At 44.5% G+C, this 19,572-nt stretch overlaps 1 protein-coding gene across 1 annotated transcript in view; it reads right to left on the bottom strand.

Annotated features, from left to right (window-relative positions):
- Positions 1-1,757: 1,757 nt before the first annotated feature.
- The window catches only part of ZC3H12D (zinc finger CCCH-type containing 12D), a 47,819-nt gene continuing 30,004 nt past the window's right edge, over positions 1,758-19,572 (bottom strand). Inside the window, 5 exon segments of the mRNA XM_036767753.1 lie at positions 1,758-2,419; positions 2,422-3,285; positions 5,029-5,135; positions 10,421-10,655; positions 16,414-16,553. Of these exon segments, the coding sequence (XP_036623648.1) occupies positions 2,184-2,419; positions 2,422-3,285; positions 5,029-5,135; positions 10,421-10,655; positions 16,414-16,553 (1,582 nt within the window). The 3' untranslated portion in view covers positions 1,758-2,183.

The following is a 19,572-nucleotide window of genomic DNA, read 5'->3' as shown; positions in this document are numbered from 1 at the left end:
CTTTGAATATGAGGATGGTTAATATAGAGATACATAATGAATCTGCAAAAAAAGGTCGCCCTCCTACTGTACCAATCAATCAACCAAGTATTTAAAAGACCTATGTGCCTGGCACTGTGCTAAGTTCAGGAGGGTCATAGAATCAGAGTTAGAAGAAACCTGAAAGGTTGCCTAATCCAATCCCTCCATTTTAGAGGTAAGGACACTGAAGCCCAGAGAGTTATGAAGTTGTAGAGAAACCAACTAAGGAACTGGCTAAAATGGAGAAAAGTGAACAAACCTGGGATTTCACTCAAAGAGAAAACTTAGAAGTCACCTGTTTAACAACAAGAAAATAGCAAATAAAGTGGAATCTCTTTACAATAAAACATTTAATAAAAATAAGATTCCAGGGCAAGGAAAACATTTGGATTGTTTCTCGGTGTTTACTGGAATGGGATTTGGCCTGTGTTCACCTTTGGGTGTGTGTGTCAAACCCCTGTGGCCTGCAGATTCAGTATCAGCCAACAGGGTGACGTAGCAGACAAAAAGTAACAGCGGCATTTGTATTGCATTTTAAGGTTTGCAAAGCACTTCAAACTTGTTATCACATGCATTCCTCCCACCAGCCCCTGGGAGGTAGGGGCTATTATCATTCTAATATTACAGATGAGGACACTGAGGCCAAGAAAGATGAAATGACTTGCAGGGTCATACAACCAGTTAATGGTTATATGAAGCCACATTTGAATGCAGGTCCAACCTGACTCCAAGCCCTATCTATTTCACCTCTAGGTAAAAGATGGTAGGATATCATTATCTCCTAATGATATGCTACTAAGGGCTACAAGTAAAAGAGAATTCTGTGATGGGCGCCATATTTTAAGAAGGACATAGAAAAGCTGGAACACCTCTGGAAAGGAGCAACCAAGAGGATGAAACTTTGAAAAGTCATGTCATGAGAAGACTAAAATAATATGAATAGGGGCATTTAGCCTCAAAAAGAGCCTTAGAGGGGGATGTTGAAGCAGCATGGTTTAGTGGAGAGGACTGGGTTTGGTATCAGACGCCTTGGGTTGGAACCTTGGCACTGTCCCTTGGGCACAGTCATTGTAACTGCTTTGTGACTCAGTTTCCTCATATGTAAAATGAGAAGGTTGGCCTCTATAGACTCTAAGGTCCCTTCCAGAACTAAATCTACAGTCCTGTTATTATAATGCTATCTTCATGTATCTAAGGGGCAGTCATAGAGAAAAGGGACTAGATCAAAGGTTCTTAATCTTTATTGACCCTTTTGGCAGTCCAGGGAAGCACAGAGATCTCTTCTCAAAACAATATTTTGAAATGTATAAAATTAAAAAAAAAACTAGAATTGCAAAGGAAACCAATTATATTTAAGTAATCATCAAAAAATTTTTTTCTAAGTTCACAGACCCCAGGTAAAGAATCCCTGGATTAGAATTATTCTTCTTGGCCCACCCCCGAGAGCAGTGGGTAGAAATGGCAAAAACAAACAACAAAAAAACAACAAAAAACCCCACAAACTTCCTAACAATAAAGTCTGTTCCATTCCAAAGTGGGATGAGCTGCCTTGAGAAGAAGTAGGTTGGTTCCCCCCTCAATGGAGATCTTCAAGCAAAATGTGAATGCTTATTTATTGAGGATGCTTTAATAAGCAATCCCAGGGGCAGCTAGGTGGTAGTTCAGAGAGCACCAGCCCTGGAATCAAGAGGACCTGAGTTCAAATCCAGCCTCAGACAGGTACTAGCTGTGTGACCCTGAGCAAGTCACTTAACCCCAATTGCCTCCCCCACCAAAAAAAAAATATAGAAAATCCCTTTTGGATTCCTGCTCAGGTGGAGGCTCAGACTAGGGGACCTCTGAGGTCTTTTCCACCTCTCAAATTCTGTATCCTTCATTCAGGAAATAGGCAAATGGCAGCAGGAGTGGGGCAAACTCAGTAATGGAATATCTTTCCTTGTCTTCCTTGACCTGATCTCCATGTGCATTGGGAAAGCTTGGATGTCGCCCTGCCCAGAGACAAAGGGCCCCTACCAGTCCTGCCATCACAACAGGAAATGTCAATTGTGCATGAGTTGCTTTCAGTAGGGTTTGCAACTCTAGCCTCCAGAACTATGTAGTCCAAAGGATTCTAGGGATGCCACAGGCATATGCTCTGCTCTAACTTCTCATAGGTTTCCAATTCATGGACAAAGGCGACGGTTTTTCTCGATGAGTAACATCAGACTAGGGATATCCACAAGGCTGGGAAACAAAGACATGACTTGGTCCACCTCATCTTGGGGGAAAATGTTATAAAGGGCTGTCCGAATGTGGGCTCGCTCTCCAATGACTGAATCCAAGGTGGGGTATTTATATTCAGAAGAGTGTAGGTAACTATCTGCTCTCCCAAAGGGATGGTTTCCCCAGCTGGAGTCCCCCAAAAAGATGGACCAGGTGGTTGCTTCGGTACTTGCTCCATACTCCAGTTTTCATTGGGCTGGGTGGGATGGGGAAATGGATCCTGAGTGTGAGGGTGAGAGCAGTATACAGACTGCCGTTGGGGCTGTTGCATATCTGCTTTGAATGTGTGGTTACTAGGGGCGAAAGTCTTCTGCAGGACTGGGCCTGGCTCCCTGGTACCATTACAATAAGACCCTCTGATTGTCAAGTGTCTACAAGCATATGGAGTTGGCATGGCCCCCTCCTGGAAATGACCACTCCTTAGACAGCTACAATCCAAGCTGTGTTGATGAGGCTTGGCGTGGCCGTGACAGCTGGAGTGATTGAGATTGCAGCCTTGGTATAAATTGTTCGTCCCATTCTGAATCCTGGAAGTGGTGATACCAGTGTGCAAGCCACAGCCATATAAATCATCACTAAATGCCAATCGGGAAAACTGGCTTTCCAAGAACCCAATATCTCCTGCTTGGTAGTTATTTGGAAAGCCACTGTCAGGGTCCTGCCTCTCCTGAGCACAGTCCCTCCAGTTCCTGGCCAGAGTTCCCCTAAAGCTCCCATCCACAGAAGGAATTCTCTCTTCTGTCCAACTGGAGACTGGGCTGCTGTTACAGCTACTGTATTTATTGATGCTTCCCCTGGGATTCCATGGTCCTTCTGTGCTCAGGCTGGGGCGAGGCAGGGAGGGAACTGGCCCAGGCTTCAGGCTGGGTCCCGGCGGCTCCTCCTCTGACCCCAGCAAGGTCCTGGTCTTGGCTCGAAGCTCATCCGCCACCGACATTTGGGTTTGATGCAGTCTCTCTGGGTGGTAGAATTTACACTTACTGCCGTAGGTACACTTTCTGCCTGGAAGGAGGTGAAGACAAGAGTCAGCCCACAAAAGGTTGGGTCAAGGATGGATTCAGGTCCTTTCACTGCTGCTTTGAGCTGGCCCCACTGCCTATTTCAGGTCCTGAACCACCCTATAGTGGAGCAAGGCCGTGGCAAGTCCTACGAACTGTCACAGAGCCAAATTCTACTTAAGTCAGCCCAGCCCCATCGGGTGGGTGAATAATTACTGCTCTCTTCCCATGGTATGGCTATGACGGGCAGACCTGGATTTAGTAGAACTGGCGGTGTGTGTGTGGGAAGGACAGGAAGGAGGGATCTGTGTGGAAGCGGACTGCATTCAGTATGCACGCATGGACCAAAGAGACAGATCCATCAATCATTCCGTTCTCACTGCCCAAGAACTCAGGGTGGTCTCAGCATCCGGTGAGTGGGACGCCGTGGAAAGAGCTGCTCCCCCTGGCTCTGTGATCACAAAGACCAGACCGACAGGGTCAAGCCGGACACGGCCAGCTGCTAGGACCTGCCCACTGAAATGACCTTGTGTTTAATTTGTAGATATTTGGTAGGTTCTTTTAGATGTACAGATTGTTTTCCCCTACAGAATGTAAGCTTCTTGAGGGCAAATATTGTTTTTTATTTTGGAATTTCTTTTTGGCCTTTGTATTCTCAGCACCTAGCACAGTATTTAGTATTTTTTCAGCCATTTTCAGTCATATCCAGCTCTCCACGACCCCTTTTTGGGGTTTTCTTGGCAAAGATACTGGAGTGGTTTGCCATTTCCTTCTCCAGACCATTTTATAGATGAGGAAACTGAGGGAAACAGGGTTAAGTGACTTGCACAGGGTCACATAGCTGAGTCCACATTTGAACTCAGGTCTTTCTGACTCCAGGCACGGTGTTCTATCCACTGTGGCACCTACTTACCCTCTGGGACACAGGAGGTGCCTAATACATGCTTGTTGACTTACCGAGTGGCAGTTGCATCTGGGCTATGATCTGAAGTTCAATGGAAAGGCTTCTCCCACCCACCCTAATATGGAGTCAGCGTGGCCCCTTTCTGGAAATGATCACTCTGCCAGCAGCCACAGTCCGCACTGTGCTGATGAGGCCTGAAGGGGCCACAGCAGCCCTCCAAGATTGAGTCTGACTCCTCCACAATACCTGAAATTCTCCCAGTAACCGGTGCCAAGCACTGCCTGCCCCTGAAGCCCTCTGCACGTGTACCTGTTTCTGAGAGGGGGACCCATGAAGACCCTGACGCTCTTACATGTAGGAGTTCAACAACATTCCTTTCCTCCATGACAAGAGATAGTGAAAACAGTTGGGGTGGGGGTAGGGGCAGGTTGAGGGAGTAAGGGGAGGAGGGGACAGCATCAGAGCAGGAGGATGAACAGGGGAAAGGAAAACCAGAGGAAGAACCCGGGACAGGGGTGGGGAACCTAAGGCCTCGAGACCTTCTAGGTCCTCAAGGGTGGCCCTTTGGCTGAATCCAAACTTCCCAGAACAAATCCCCTCAATGAAAGGATTTGTTCTGTGAAACTTGGCCTCAGTCAAAAGGCCAAACCCAAGGACCTAAAAGGCCACATGTGGCCTTGAGGCCACAGGTTCCCCACCCCTGGCCTGGGAGATTCTACAGACAAACTTCATCCGACATCCCCTTTTCGTTTATGACCTTCCTTCACAAGCTCACTCAAGTACCCATAATAATAATAATAATTGTCTCTGAACCAGCCACAGGGGGCAAAGGGTAAGACCTACCATAGGGGCAGTGCTGCCAGGAGGCCTGTGGAAGTTTTGGCTTTTTGCTAAGGAAATTATTAAGAGTTGGTCCGTGGCGGCCCAGAGGATCATCAGGAGGCATGAATCTGGAAAACAAGACAGTGGTCATTCCCAGAGAAACAGGGTCAGCGGCTCATTCCTCAACAGCCTTCAAAGATTCTGAATACTCTAGTTTACCACTAAAACAACTCCTATCTCTCTAGCTTTGCAAAGCTTTGCTTTTCTTTCCTTACAATGAACCTATGAGGCTGGCAGAGTACCTACTATGTGCAAATGCACCTACTATGGTGCTAGGCACATTGGGGAGGATATAACTAGGAACTGGTCTTATTCCCTGCTCTCAAGAAGATTCCATTGTAGCAGAAGAAATAAGCTCTGTACACAAATAACTATGATACAGAGCAATATGGGAGAAGAGTTCTAGGAAAAGTAGGAAGGGCCATAGGAAGACTGAGGAGGAAAGCATCCCTTCTGGCTGGGGGAGGGAGAGAGAAGAGTTGAGAAAATCAGGGAGAGCTTCATTGAGGAGACAATGGTGACTCCAGACTCTGAAGAAAAGTGGAATTATAACAGGTGGAATGGAATGCAGGTAGAAAGAATGACATAAGGCAAGACCCAGAAATGAGAAAGCAGACAGCCCTTTTGGGAACCACTAAGTGATGCGATTTGTTCGAAACATAAAGTAGAAGGGGGCAAAGGAGGAGGACGGGCTGGGCACAGAGCACAGGGAATCTTGACCTAATTTTTGTGAGAGATAAGAGTCCACAACGGAAGGACTAGCCAGGGATGGGGAACTCTAGGTCTTCAAGTGCGGCCCTTTGAATCCAAACTTCACAGAACAAATCTCATTAATAATCAGTCAAAAGGCCATACTCGAGGGCCTAGAAGGCTGCATGTGGCCTCAAGGCTGCAGGTTCTCCACCTCTGGTAGACTCCTCAGGAAACCTGTGTCCAAGCCCCAGTTTTAACACTTACCAGCCATGTGATCATGGGCAAACCACCACCTTTCTAAGGCTCAGTGTTCTCCTTTGGAAAAGGGGGGACTATTTTTGCACTCTCTGTGAGGACAATTCTGTGTATACCTTAACATGCACCAGGGATGTGATTATTGTTGTTGTTGGACATCCCCAACTCTTCTTCACAGAGAAGCAAAGCAGGGTAAATCCCCAGACAAACCTGAAGGAATTGGCTACCTTCCTACTGTCCATTTCATCTGCTTCCTCTTCACTCCTCTCCTCAGACACAGAGATGCCTATGGGAGGAAGACATCTCCCACACCCCTCATGGGTGCTGAGGTCCCGGGGGTAGAGGCCCCTGCCTGCCACAGGGATGGATGTGGGTGTGAAGCAGACCTGAGGCAGAGGGGTGACACGTGGGTGTACATCCCAGGAGAGGGCAAGAGACCTCTCTGAAAGCAAATGAATCAGTGGTTTCAATAGGTACCATCTGTGACTAATGGAAAAAGTAACTCAACTCCCCTCACAGATTCTAAACCACATGAAAGGTCTGGGGCCTTGGCAATTCAGAGCTTGGGGCCACAAAACAGGTAGCCCAAAAAAAAGTCATTTGATTGGGTTATAGACTCATAGAATGTTAAAGATGTGAGGGACCTTGGAGATCTTCTAGTACAGACCCCTTTTACAGATGACAGATAAGGAAACTGAGATCCAAGAGAAGTTTAGACACTTGTCCAAGGACACAGAGCTAATTAGGGAGAGAGTCAGGCCTAGCTAGGACCCAGGTTTTTTGACTTCTAGGTCAGTGTGTTCCACTCTAGCCAGTCAGTCACCCCAGCATCGTCTCCAGTAGGCTATGCCAAACTTCACAAAGCTTGCGCTCTATTTCAGGGAGATTTCCATACTCTTGTAAGCGCCCAGGCACTGGGGGCCAGATATTTTTTTTCTTATATTCTCTACAGTTCAGAGCACAGAGCAGATGCTGAAATACTGACCCTGATTGGAGTCTTAGTTAATGAACTGGAGGGTGGAGCAGAAGGGCATGGGCAGATGGAAGGAGGAACACGGGCAGAGACCCAGAAATGAGGACAATTCATGGCACATTTGAGGACCATGAAGTGGGATGATTTGTTTGAAACATAAAGTGGACAAGGGGGAAGACTTAGCCAGCGTTACTGAGGGTCCGCGGTGTCTCCTACTCTGCCTGGAGGATGAATTGACCTCCTGAGTTTTTTCCGCATCTGGTTTTAGCTTTTCATGTTTACTGGCTGAATTGCCCCGATTTGAACGTTCATGGTTCATGGCTCACTTGCACTGCCAAATGGGGAAGTGACTTCTCCCTATCTGTGCCCAGGCAATAATACTTACTCTCAGCAATCACCTCTCAAAGGCAGAGTGACTTACAACAGATGGGAACTTCTCTCTATTATCTGGATAAATGCAAATTTGTTCCCAGAGCACATTTCCTGGTTAAGGAAAAGCTGGGTCAGGTGGATCACCAATTCTGAATAAGTTTAAAAAAAAAAACAATACAGTTCAGATCGAAATTCCCCTCTGAGGAGTCCATTGGAACGAGTCTATAGATCACCCCAGGCCGGAGGCTGCATGTTCCAGTGTTGGACTCTGGTTGCTCAGGCTACCAACTGTACACAGAGCTTCTGAATGTTGGACCCTAACCAAGAATCTGGGAAGTGGCTTGCCACGGTTATTCTCAGTGACCAAAGGCCTTGCCTCCTGAACTCTCTCTCCTGGGCCCCAGGAAACAGTGCCAACAGCCCGCTAGGGCCGTGCCGAGGACTCTGGGATGGAGTTCCTTCTCGCCCAGGCAAGCTGGAGGGCAGGCGGGCACAGCATTCTGGCAGCGAGGGAGATGACAGGTCCTGTACAGGGATCAGTTGTGTTAGACGGACTTGGACCCTAACCCAGATGCTGTCACCAGTCCAGAAGTCGTCATGGTTCTTTAGGCAACAGTGAGGATTTGTTGGCACTCAAAGCACTAAGACTGGCCAGATTCCTCTGGGCTGAAACTGGGCAGTGGGAGCCTCTGGCTACACACACATGGAAATGGGAGAGAGACTGAATTTGACTACCCCGGAAAGCAACCAAATATCTGCCCCACGGTTTAGGGGGCAGCCCTTCATTTTCAGGAGCATAGGGTAGAGTAGCAGAGTGGTAGCTCCCTCCTCACTGACTTGACCTCCCACACTGTGCCTGCCCTGGCTTGTGGAAAGTTGCCCAACCCAAACCACAATGAACTCTCTCCTTCCCTCTCCCTAGGGAGACCAGGTCATCTTATAAGTCTTCACCTGAGTCACAGACAAAAATATTATAGGGTCAATGGAAGACAGATCCCTGAGGCACTCTCCTCGAGACCTCCTCCAAGTTAACATTGACCCCATTAATGTAACCGTTCTTTGGGCCTGGTTCAGGGATGGGGAACCCGCGGCCTCAAGGCCACACGCAGCAGTCCTCGGGTGCGGCCTTTTGACTGAGTCCAAGTTTTACAGAACGGATCTTTTTATTAAGCAGATCTGTTCAGTGAGGTTTGGATTTAGTCAAAGAGCTGCACTTGAGGACCTAGAGGGCCACATGCAGCCCAGGAGGCCGCAGGTTCCCCACCCCGCTGGTCATTCAACTAGTTCTGAACCTACTTAACTATACCACAACTAGTTATAGTTTACTATACTATAAGGTACTTAGTACATGCTGAATGGACCTCGCTCAAAGTGAGAGCCTGAAAGGGCCGGGGTCTCCCAACGCATCCTGGGCCATCTCCATTTGTCCTGGTGAATATCAGGTTATGGAGGAGAAAGTGAGGCTGGGGACCTTGCCCAGCCCTCCCTCACTCAAATCAAAGTCAACTGAAAGTCAGGTCATCATCTCCCTGACGTCATGGTCCTCTTCCAGAACAAAGGACAAACAGAACTTACACTATAGTGACTATACTGTACCTACTTAACTATGCCAGCCCTCACGTCTCTATCGTATCCTCTAGGACAATAAGAAAGACTGTCAAATGATTTGCTGAAATCCAAGCTTCTCGGAAAGTGATTTTGAATTTGTTTTCTGCTACCCCAGAATCTCTGGAGAATGGTTATACCCTATCTACAGTGTTCTCCAAATCTCCCAGTGAGAAGCATGAGATACAAGCACAGTGTGGTATGGAAGAAAGAGCTCTGCATTTGGCCTCAGAAGACCTGAATTCAAATCCTGCTACTACCTAGCCATGCAACCATTAACTTCTCTGGGCCTCTAGTCTCATGATGCGTAAAATGGAGACAATACATCAGATTTTAGAGGAAAGCACTAAGACTAGGTGACCAATTAATAATAAGCGGCAACATGGAGCGACAGATAAAGAGACAGCCTCGGAATCAGGAAGACACAGGTTGAAGTCTAGCCTCTGACTAGCCTCTGGCTGTGTGACCCTGGGAAAGTGACTTAATCTGTGTCCCAGGCAATGTTCTAGGATGCTAAGTTGTACAGTGGTTAGAGATCCGCCTAGGTAGAGGGAGCTTTATCCCCAAGAATTCCCAATACCAGTGAGATCAGAGGAGTAGCTCTCATTTCTCAAAGTCCAGGCCATACCCTCAAACAGAGGCTCCTCATCTTATTTTACTTATTTTTTTAGTGTTGTGGCCCCCTTTGGCAGTCTGGGGAAGCCGAGGGACTCCTTTTCAGAATGACATTTTTAAATGCATAAAATATAATATATAGGATTATGAAGGAACCACTTCTACTAAAATAAAGCTATGGAAAATTTTTTAAAAACAAACTCACAGACCCTACATTAATAACCAAGCCCTCACTTAAGCATAGAAACAAGGTATTTCCTAACTCAACAAGGAGAAACTAAAAGGAAAATCTTCCTTCCTTCCCCTCCTTTTTAATTCCCAAGTCTTACTTGGTCCCTTTCATTTTCCTTTTCTCTCTTAGCTCTTGCTGTTGAGTTATTTTTCAGTTGTGTCAGACTCCTTGTGACCCCATTTGGGATTTTCTTGGCGAAGACACTGGAATAGTTTGCCATCTCCTTCTCCAGCTCATTTTACAGATGAGGAAACTGAGGCAAACAGGGTTAAGTGATTTGCCCAGGGCCACACAGCTAGTGAGTGTCTAAGGCCACATTTGAATTCAGGTCTTTCTGACTCGAGGCCCGGTTCTATCCACTGTGTCACCTACTGTGTGCCGGGCACTGTGCTAAGCACTTTACAAATATCATCTCCTCTGATGCTCACAACAACCCTGGGACGTGGGTGCTATTATTTTTATCAGATTATTTTCACACCTGAGACCACACAGGTACTAAGTGTCCAAGGCTGGATTAGAAAACGGGTCTTCCCTACTTCAGGAACAATACCCTGTCTTCTGCTCTCCTTGGGCTGCCTTTAGCTACAAGGACCCTTCCCCACACATACTTGTCATTGACAAAGGAGAACATGAGGAGTCTCTGCTCAATGAACCACTTCCACTCCGGGTTCTCGCTCTGGAGGTCCCGATAGTTGTCATTAGAAACGATGATGCCGTCCTTCTCATAGGCCACCTTCACAATGTAGCGGTCATCGTAGCAGACGACTCGTTTACCATTGACCTTGCGAGATGGGGTATACACTAGAACCGCCTGCTTTTCCAGATCCTCTAGTATATGCTGTTCTGAAAACAGAAGAGGGAAAACAGGGAACTCATGACACTATGCATTTTAAAATTTCAACCATTCTCTATACGTCACTCTCTCTACCCCCACCCCTAAAAAATTGCTTTGTTAACAATAATAACTGGGATAAGTAGTCATACACACACACACGTGCGCTTATAGATTGCTTTAAAGTTTTTCAGGGCACTTTACATACACTAATTCATTTGACTCTCTCAACAACCCTATGGAATACATACTATAAATATTACTGCCCCATTTTACAGATGAGGAAACCAAGCATCAAAAAAGTTAAGTGATTTGCTCAGCGTCACACGACTAGTAAGGACAGCTAGGTCCTGATTAGTGAGAATAATGAACCCTGTGAAACGGTCCCATGTATTTGTACTATTCTGTTACAGTGATATAAAATGTAGTTATAATTATACAAAAATAATAATTACATAATTATATGAAATGTGACCATTAGTTCCAGCCCAATAGACATGTGGAGTGAGAATGCAAATGAGACCACAGGATTCATTATTCTCACCAATCAGGATTTAGCTATGGCCACTTAGTGGGGTAAACAGAATTCACTCTGGAATGGGCTCTTGGAAGAACTCTGTGGGATTTACACTCTTCTGATAGTGATGGTTTAGAAGCCATGTTCCATCTCATATGGAACCTCACATTTGTATGGTACCTGCCGATTTTCAAAGCACTCTTAAGTATATTTTCTAATGTGATCAAAATCACAGGCAGGGCAGATAAATTGTCCCTACTTCATATAAGTGAAAACTAAGGATGGGGGAGGATCGTTGACTTGCCCAGTCACACAGCTAGTGAAGAAATAGAAATCAGGATTGGAATTCAGGTCTCTTGACTACAAGTCCAGCATTCTTTACCCTACTCTACTGTCTTTTTTCCTTGTAAAGTTGTTACAATAATTTCTATATGTGTACGCATATAATACACCATAATGTATTGGATACAGGATCATCCTCCTAGCCAGGAGGATCTGGGTTCAAGCCCTACCTCTGACACATACTGGGCAACTCTCTGAGGCTATAATTGGCAGAGAAAGTATCGACCTGCCTTGATAAAGGGAGTTTCTTCATATGGGAGCTCTGTAAACCAATGAAATCACAGGACTAGTTTTAAACTCAGGACTATTTAACTAGTTTAAATACTATAATCTGTAGATTATAACCTTACAGAGAGGCCTAGAGCACAGAGTTGATAAACAACTTTGATAAAAAAAATTTTTTTAAGGATCACAGAATGTATCGAAAGTGGGACTTGAACTCAGGTCTTCCTTGCTGTGAAGCCTATTCTCTATACTTGACTCACTTCTTAGAGAGGCCTATTCACTAAAAGGGCATTGCCTCACTCACAGTGAGAACTTGAAAAGACCTTGCCTTAAAAGGGCCAAGGTCTCCCACAGCATCCTAGGCCATCTCCAGTCATCCTGATCGCTATCTGGCCACCAGACCCAGATGGCTCTGGAGGAGAAAGTGAGGCTGGTGACTTTGCACAGCCCTCCCTCATTCAAATCAAATTCAATTGCAAGTCATGTCATCATCTCCCTGATGTCATGGTCCTCTTTGAGAATGAAAGACAAACAACCCAATTCTCTATTCACTATGCCATGTGCCCCCCTCTCTCTCCTTTCACTCTCTCTACCTCTGTGTGTATGTCTTTCTCACTCTTTCTCTATACGTATACATACATGAATATATATAAATATACATACACACACTCTTGATGCACATACACATACACAAAGAGTTAGTTTTCATATATCCTAAAGTGAGCTTCATTTCCCAAGGGAGTCACTTCCTCCATAAGTCACTACAGAGGGTCAGAGAATTTAGCAGAAGGAAGAATGCAGAAAAGCACCAAAGAAAACGACGGGGTTACCAGCTGAATTGCTTCAAGCAAATGAAAGTACCACCCGCTGCTCCTCCCTTCTCTCCCCACACCGCACAGGCCCCAAGGGTTTTTATTTCTTACTTCCTCTGAATTTACCCACAGCTCCCTTTCAAGAGGGCTCCTTTCCTGCCTGCATGAAGCCAAGAGTCCAAAGTACAATATTTGATAAGGAAAAAAAAAATCAGAACCTCAGAGCCGGAAAGGGACCATAAAAAGTCTGACACTCGCTGGCTTCTGCTTGAGCCTTTCCACGAACTCTGTTGATTAGCCCCTCTAAGGGGTGAACCACTTTCATTGTCGTAGTGAGAGAAGCACTGGCCTGAGAGTCAGGAGACCTGGTTCTAGTCCTGATTCCTCCGCTTAACTAGTTGTTTGACCTAAGATGAGCCACATATAACCTTCTTCTGCCTCAAATTCTTACATGTCAAAGAGGAGTAATAACACCTGCCCTGCCTACCTCAGTTTCTGTGGGCATCAAACGAAAAAGTGTAGGTAAAAGCTCTTTAAAGCTGAAAAGCCCCATGCAAATGTAAGATACTATTGCTATCACCACCATTATTAAATTCTTTCTTGGGGTGAGCAGAAATTTACTCTCTGCTTCCTTGTCACTTTCACCTGTTGGCCCTAGTTCCATCCTCTGAAGCATAATCCAATCCCCATTTCCACATAACAGATCTTAAAAAGCTTGAAGAAAAGTGCTACATGCCCCTAATCTGCCTTTCTTAGGAGAATATCCCTTCAATCTTTCCTCACGGGGTCACAAAACCCTGGAGCTGTATTTATATGTAAATAGAACAGCCCTGCCCAGAGCCAGATGTTCAGCTGTACAAACAATTAATAGGTTACTGGGGATAAAACATGGTGATTTTATGAAAGTTTGAACTACCCATTTAATATCTCCCTAGGTCCCCAGTTTCTTGGCAAGGTCAGCAGGACGACATATTAAGAGCAGGTTATGGCAGCTTAATCTTTTTTTTCCTGACAGATAGAACAGGGAAATGTATAGACATTGTAGGCTAGTTTTCAGGAAAGCATCTGACAGTTTCTCATACAGAACTTACATAGGTGACACTAGCTCTATGACCCTGGGCAAGTCACTTCACCCTGTTTGCCTCAGTTTCTTCATCTGTAAAATGAGCTGGAGAAAGAGATGGCAAACCCCTCCAGTACCTTTGCCAAGAAAAGTCCAAATGGGTTCATGAAGAGTCAGACACAACTGAAATGACCGAGTGACGACAGTATGCCAAACTTAAGGATCAGATGGAACGATAAGAGCTTGATAATAGTATTCACCCAATATATCTAACTAGGTGGAATCAGAGCTGGTTGACTGATCAAACTCAAAAGATAATTATCAATGGGCAGCTAGGTGGCTCAGTGGACAGCTGAGTCACTAAGTCGGGAGTCAGGAAGACTTGAGTTCAAACTTACTAGCTATATGACCCCGGGGGAAGTCACTTAATTTCTGTCTGACTCAGTTTCCTCATCTGTAGTTTGGGGATGATTATAACACCTCCAATGGTTGCTGTGAGCATAAAAAGAGATAATATTTGTAAAGTACTTTGCAAACTTTAAAGCACTATGTAAATGCTAGCTAATTTTTATTATTTTTTTTTTAGTGAGGCCAAGGTAAATTTGGAAGGAGATCCCTATGGGAATGCCCCCAGGCATCTATTTGCCCCTGTGTCATTTTTGTCAGTGGCCTGGAAGACACAAACCAAAAAAGAAAGTATGTTTCTACAAACCCATGTTTACTTTATATATACTTTACATGTAAGAAAGTGTGTTTGCCAGACTTGCAAATTACATAAAACCAGGAGGAATAGTTTACATGATGGTTAGACATCTAGACATCTAGAGCTTGGCAGACTAGAACGATGGACCAAATATAAGAAGATGAAATTTGATAAGGAAGAAAAATTCTAAACTTGGGATAAAAAAAAATCCACTTTACAAATACAGGATGGTTGAAGTGCAACAAAATAACACTTTTGTTAAAAAGATTTTCGTGTTTCAGTGGCCTACAAGCTCAATGAGTTAAAAGTTTAGCAAGTCAATCAAAAAAACTAATGATCTCTTGGGTCCCACGGAGAGGCACAGAGTCGTAAGAAGTAACTGATAATTCCACTGTACTGTTCTCTGGTCAGAACACGTCTGGTATATTTTATTCAGTTCTGGGCACCACATTTTAAGAAGACCTAGATAAGCTAGAACCAAGTCAGAAGAGGGTAGGCATGTTGATGAAAGAACTGGAGACTGTATCGCAAAAAAGGACTCCTTGATGGACCTGAGAATCTTTAATCTAGAACAAAGTAGGACCATGATCACTGTCACCAAACACTTGAAAGGATATTACATGGAAGAGGAACTAGACCTTCTTTTCTTGGAACTAAGAACAAAGCAGCTTAGTTTCAGAGAGGCAGAGAGAGACTTAATGCATGGTGAAGACTTCACAATGATTAGAATGAACCCAAAGTGAACTGAGATTCCTCAGAACATGAGCTTCTCCCTCCCCCTCCCCCCAAAGGTTCTGAAGTAAAAGCTGGATGACCATTTGTCAGAGATGCTATAAGACACAGTCTGGATTAGATTGCTTCCAAGGCCTTTTCCAGTTACCCTCCAGACATCTTAAACTGGATGTCCCATAGACATCTAAACTCAACATGTCCAAGACTGAACTCATTCTGCTTCCCCCAAACCCTCTCATTTTCCTAATCCTCTGGAGGGTACCACCATCCTCTCAGTTGCCCACACTTGAACCTTTGAGATCATTCTCAATACTTCATTCTCTCTCTCTCACTCGGTATATCCAATCTGTTGCCAAAATGGATGGATTTTACCTTCACGACATCTCTTGCATATGCCCCTTCCTCTCCTCCGATACCGCCACCACCCTGGTGCAGGCACTGATCCCCTCATGCCTAGGCTGTTGTAATAGCTTGCTGGTTGGTCTCTCCCTATTCTAGCCCCTTCTCCTGTCCAGTTGATCTTCCTAAAACACAGGCCTGACCATGTTACCTCCCTATTCAATAAACTCCAGTGGCTCCCTATCCCCTCCAGAATCAAATATAAAATTGTGTTTGGCATTCAAAATCCTTCATAACCTCCTTTCCGCCCCCCCCCAAAGCCCTGCCTTTTCAGCCTTCTTAGACCTTCCACCCCTCCATGTACTCTGCGAGTCAGTGACACTGAATGCCCTGCTGTTTCTTGAACAACACACTCCATCTCCGGACTCTGGGCATTTTCACTGGCTATCTCTCATGCGTGGTATGCCTTCCCTCCTTTTCTCTACCTCCTGACTTTCTTTAAGGTCCAACTTAGATCCCATCTTCCATGGGAAGCCTTTACTGAGCCCCTCAGTTCTACACACTCCCTCTGTTGACGATCTCCAATTTATCCTGTATATTGCTCGTCTGAATTTGACTGTTTACATGTTATCTCTCCATTACACTGTGAGGTCCTTGAGAGCAGGGCATGTCTTTGGTCTTTCTTTAAACCCTCAGCTTTTTTGCACAATGCTGGTGCTTAATAAATGCTTGTTGACTATTTCCGCTTTGAGATTCTGTGATTATGGGATTATATTTCTCCATCTCTCTTTTTCCTCCATTTTTCCAAAAGTGAGGCTATATTAGCTGAACTCTGAGTATTCTCCCAATTCTAATACTGTGTGGTCTTATAATTCTATTTATTTTACAACAAAGTATAGATTATGTAGCAAGAGAGACAGCATACCGGCCTGATATTTTTTGTAGGCTGGTAAATTTTTCTGCAAGGCAAAAGTATGACTACTTTTGAAGCCTCCCTTGGCACCTGGAAGATGGAGAAGCATCTGTAGCAACATACCTGAAATAGGGGTATCAGATCTTGGTGGTTCCTTCCTCCAAGATGGGACAAAGACCTTGATGTAGTTGTGTCCTCTCTCCCTGAACCAGTCCACAGCCAACCGAATTCCCCGGCAGGAAAAGGTTTCTTTATTTCCATGACTATAATTGGAAAATTTAAAAATATATGCTCATAGAATGTTAACGCTAGAAGGGATTTTCTAGTCCAGCTCCCTTATTTTACAGAAAAGGAAATTGAGGTCTAGAGAAAAGTTAAGTGACTTCTCTATGGTCACATTTGTACTAAGATTGATATTCCCCTCTTCTGAATCCAAATTCAGTGCTCTTTCTACCATACTGTGTGTTGCAAAGATTTATAATCACAGATTCTGGGAGTTGCAGTCCAACTGAGGATCTCCAAGGAGGGAGTATTCAAAACCTTCCCAGGCTGGCCTGTTCCCATCTTGGACAGTACTCATTCTTAGAAAAAATTTCCTGACATTCAGCCTAAATTGGTCTCTTTGTAACTCCCTTCATTACTGATGGTTCTGCCCTCTAGGGCCACAGAGAACAAACCTATCCTTCCTCCATGTCGCCCTTCAAATGTTCAAAGATGACTGTGATGACCAAACATGGCCTAGTTCCTTCAATCTGCCCTCATACGACATGGACATATATCAGCTAACATAGCCTCACTTTTGGAGAAATGGAGGAAATATAGACATGGAGAAATATAATCACATAATCATGGAATCTCAAAGTTGAAATAGTCAATAAGAATCCATTAAGCACAATCCACCATGCAAAAAAAAAAGCTGAGAATTTAAAGAAAGACAAAAGACATGCCCTGCTCTTAAGGACCTCACAGTCTAATGGGGAGAGAACATGTAAACAGTCAAATTCAAACGAGCTATATGCAGGATAAATTGGAGATCATCAACAGAGGGAGTGTGTAGAACTAAGGGGCTCAGTAAAGGCTACCCATGGAAGATGAGATTTAATATCTTTACCACCCTGGCCATCCTCCTCTGGACACTGTCCAGCTTGTCAGTGTCCTAAACTATCACACCCCAAACTGAACATAGTAATACTATAGATAAGGGCATTGTAGAGTGGACTCTCACCTCTGTATTTCTAGAAGCTATGCCTGTCTTGAGTAGGTAGGTGGCACGGTGGATAGAGTGCCAGGACTGGAGTCAGGGAGGCTCCTCTTCCTGAGTACAAACCTGGCCCCAGACACTTACTAGCTATATGACCCTGGGCATCTCATAACCCTATCTGCCTCAGTTTCCTCATCTGTAAAATGAGCTGGAGAAGGCAATGGCAAATCACTACAGTATCTTGGCCAAGAAAACCCCAAATGGGGTAATGAAGAGTCAGACACGACTGAAACGAGTGACCAATAAAATACCTGTGTTAACAATGCCCGATGTCACCTTAGCTTTTTTAGCTACCACATTGCTGACTGTGGTTAACTAAAACCTCTAGATCTTTTTTCAAAACAACTGGTCTCTAACTATGCCCAAGAAAGGACTGTCTTCTACCTCTCTTTATATCACCAGTCTTAGAATAGGCCTGGCACAGTGTAGGAATTTAATTAATGTTTATTAACCAACTGACTGGCAAAAGAAACTAACTTTAGACAATGGTCTAGGATTAACCAGAAGGTCAAGTACATTAAGTAATTAAGTAGGTATTTGAAATTTGTACATTGTATACAATTGGTAGGTGCCTATGACTACATAATTCAATCTATTCGGTCAATTTTCAAGTTAAAATCTGACTACTATTGCCATTAAAGTTATTCCTTGTGTATCAGAGACTTGAATCTGCACTCTCAGAGGAAGGATCATTCCTTCCCACTCCCTTACTTAATGCTTTCTGAAAGCCACTGACTTATATGGCTTCACCCAGAGAAAGATAAGAGTGGATTTAAATAGGAAAGGAGCTGAAGCAGGTCTTCCAGACCTCTCAAGAATCACTGCAGATGGGAGGGGAGGAGGTACACTGCCTGTGTAGTATCAGAGGAAAGAGATAAATGGAACAAATTCACCCTTACTCAACCAGAAAGAGAAAATGCTTACTTGACGAATAAAAGTGAGCAGAAAGAGGTTCTCAACAAGAACAGAAAAGTCACTGAAGTCTTTTGTTTTGTAAAGCAGTAGTGTAGGACTGAGTATAAAAGAACAGAAAAAATAAACAGCCCAGAGATACTGGCTCTTGACATGAAAGAACTTCAAAGACCTATTAGGATCTCAGTATAATCCCTCCTCACTCTAAAGACGGCACCATTTGTTCATGAGAAGGAAAAGAGAGCCAAAGAGAAGAAAACAATGAGACAACACTGAGGACAGAGATACTGGGGAGGACATCCATGATGGTAGATGGTGACCAGGAGCAGAGGACAGCAACCATGGCAAGATGGAGTAGTGGAGCCCTGCTGCAAACAGAGCTACCACAGTGAGATACATAAGGAGCAACCTTCACCTCTCCCATCAATAGATGTACACCCAGCATGACACTATGAGGTACATGCCTCTTATGTGGTCAAGAAACGGACCTGCAGGAAAGAGGTCTCCTGACTCTCTACTGGTTTGCATACAAGTTCTTTTGTGTCCTTTGAAGAGTAAATCAGACATGTTCTATGCTTGATGCTTATTTAAAGCCAAGTGCTTTTAAGGGGTTGAAGACCACCCCCATGGGAACTGCCATGTACTGATGTTCTCTAGTTCCACCTGGATAGAGGCAAACAAGCTAGAAGGTCTCCAGAGTATACCTAGGGCCCTGTGGTCAGGAAAAATCTGCTGACACAAGTGGAATTTTGTTCTTCTCTAGAATCCTATTCATCTGCTATCAGCAACTTGGAGAAGGGCAGGGGGTCTGGCAGCTTTTCAAAAGCTGTGTGTCAAAGCCCTGGTCCCTTTTTTCCTAGCCTTCCAGGGAACAAACATTATTGCACATAAATTTGTATAATGTATATAGTCAGGAGGGTTGTTACTATGCCATTTTAGGATTAGACAACACTCTCACAAGCCATGAAGAGTAGAGAACACAGCAAGTATGTTGAGACCAGTGAAAAATAAGCCAACATGCCATCTTTAGCATATGTACCACAGGTTGCCAATCCTAGCCTTAGAGTCTCTGAATGGTAAGAAGGTAGGACCCAATGAGTTAAGGAAAG

The sequence above is a fragment of the Trichosurus vulpecula genome, chromosome 7 (genome assembly GCF_011100635.1).
Source record: "Trichosurus vulpecula isolate mTriVul1 chromosome 7, mTriVul1.pri, whole genome shotgun sequence".
Classification (NCBI taxonomy): Eukaryota; Metazoa; Chordata; class Mammalia; order Diprotodontia; family Phalangeridae; genus Trichosurus; species Trichosurus vulpecula.
The sequence above is the reverse complement of the archived record's forward strand: the minus strand, read 5'-3'. Positions and strand labels throughout refer to the sequence as shown.